The sequence below is a fragment of the Penaeus monodon genome, chromosome 19, assembly GCF_015228065.2.
Source record: "Penaeus monodon isolate SGIC_2016 chromosome 19, NSTDA_Pmon_1, whole genome shotgun sequence".
Taxonomy (NCBI): Eukaryota; Metazoa; Arthropoda; class Malacostraca; order Decapoda; family Penaeidae; genus Penaeus; species Penaeus monodon.
Window position 1 is genome coordinate 31975062 of NC_051404.1, and position 354 is coordinate 31975415.

The 354-nt window shown below is 43.8% G+C and overlaps 1 protein-coding gene across 1 annotated transcript in view; it reads right to left on the minus strand.

Annotated features, from left to right (window-relative positions):
• Window positions 1–105, minus strand: part of LOC119585387 (eIF-2-alpha kinase GCN2-like) — a 109563-nt gene extending 109458 nt beyond the window's left edge. The window contains exon 1 of the mRNA XM_037934053.1: window positions 42–105. Coding sequence (XP_037789981.1) covers window positions 42–105 — 64 coding nt within the window. The remainder of the gene's footprint in view (window positions 1–41) is intronic.
• Between the last annotated feature and the right edge of the window lie 249 nt (window positions 106–354).

Consider the following 354-nt stretch of genomic DNA (forward strand, 5'->3'; position numbering starts at 1 on the left):
TTCTCGCGGGGTAGGGGGTGGGGGGGAGGGGACCAGCTCACCCATACGCCTGGCAAATTCCTCATCCTCTTTACACACAGTCCAATTAAGGCCTCGAATGACCATTGAGAAATTGAATTGGTAATCAAGTCGTCATTGCTCCAGATTGAGGTTATTTGCAATGTGTAAATGGCAGATGATAATTTGTCATTAATACAGAATAAATCGGTGACTCATATAAACGTATTGAGTGCCAATTTTCCACTCCTTTGCTGTGTGGACTCAGCTGTGCAGCCGTGTTTAGATATCGGCCATGTGTGTTGCAGGTATATATATGTCTATCTATCTGCATCTGTCAGTTTGTGTCTATTTCGA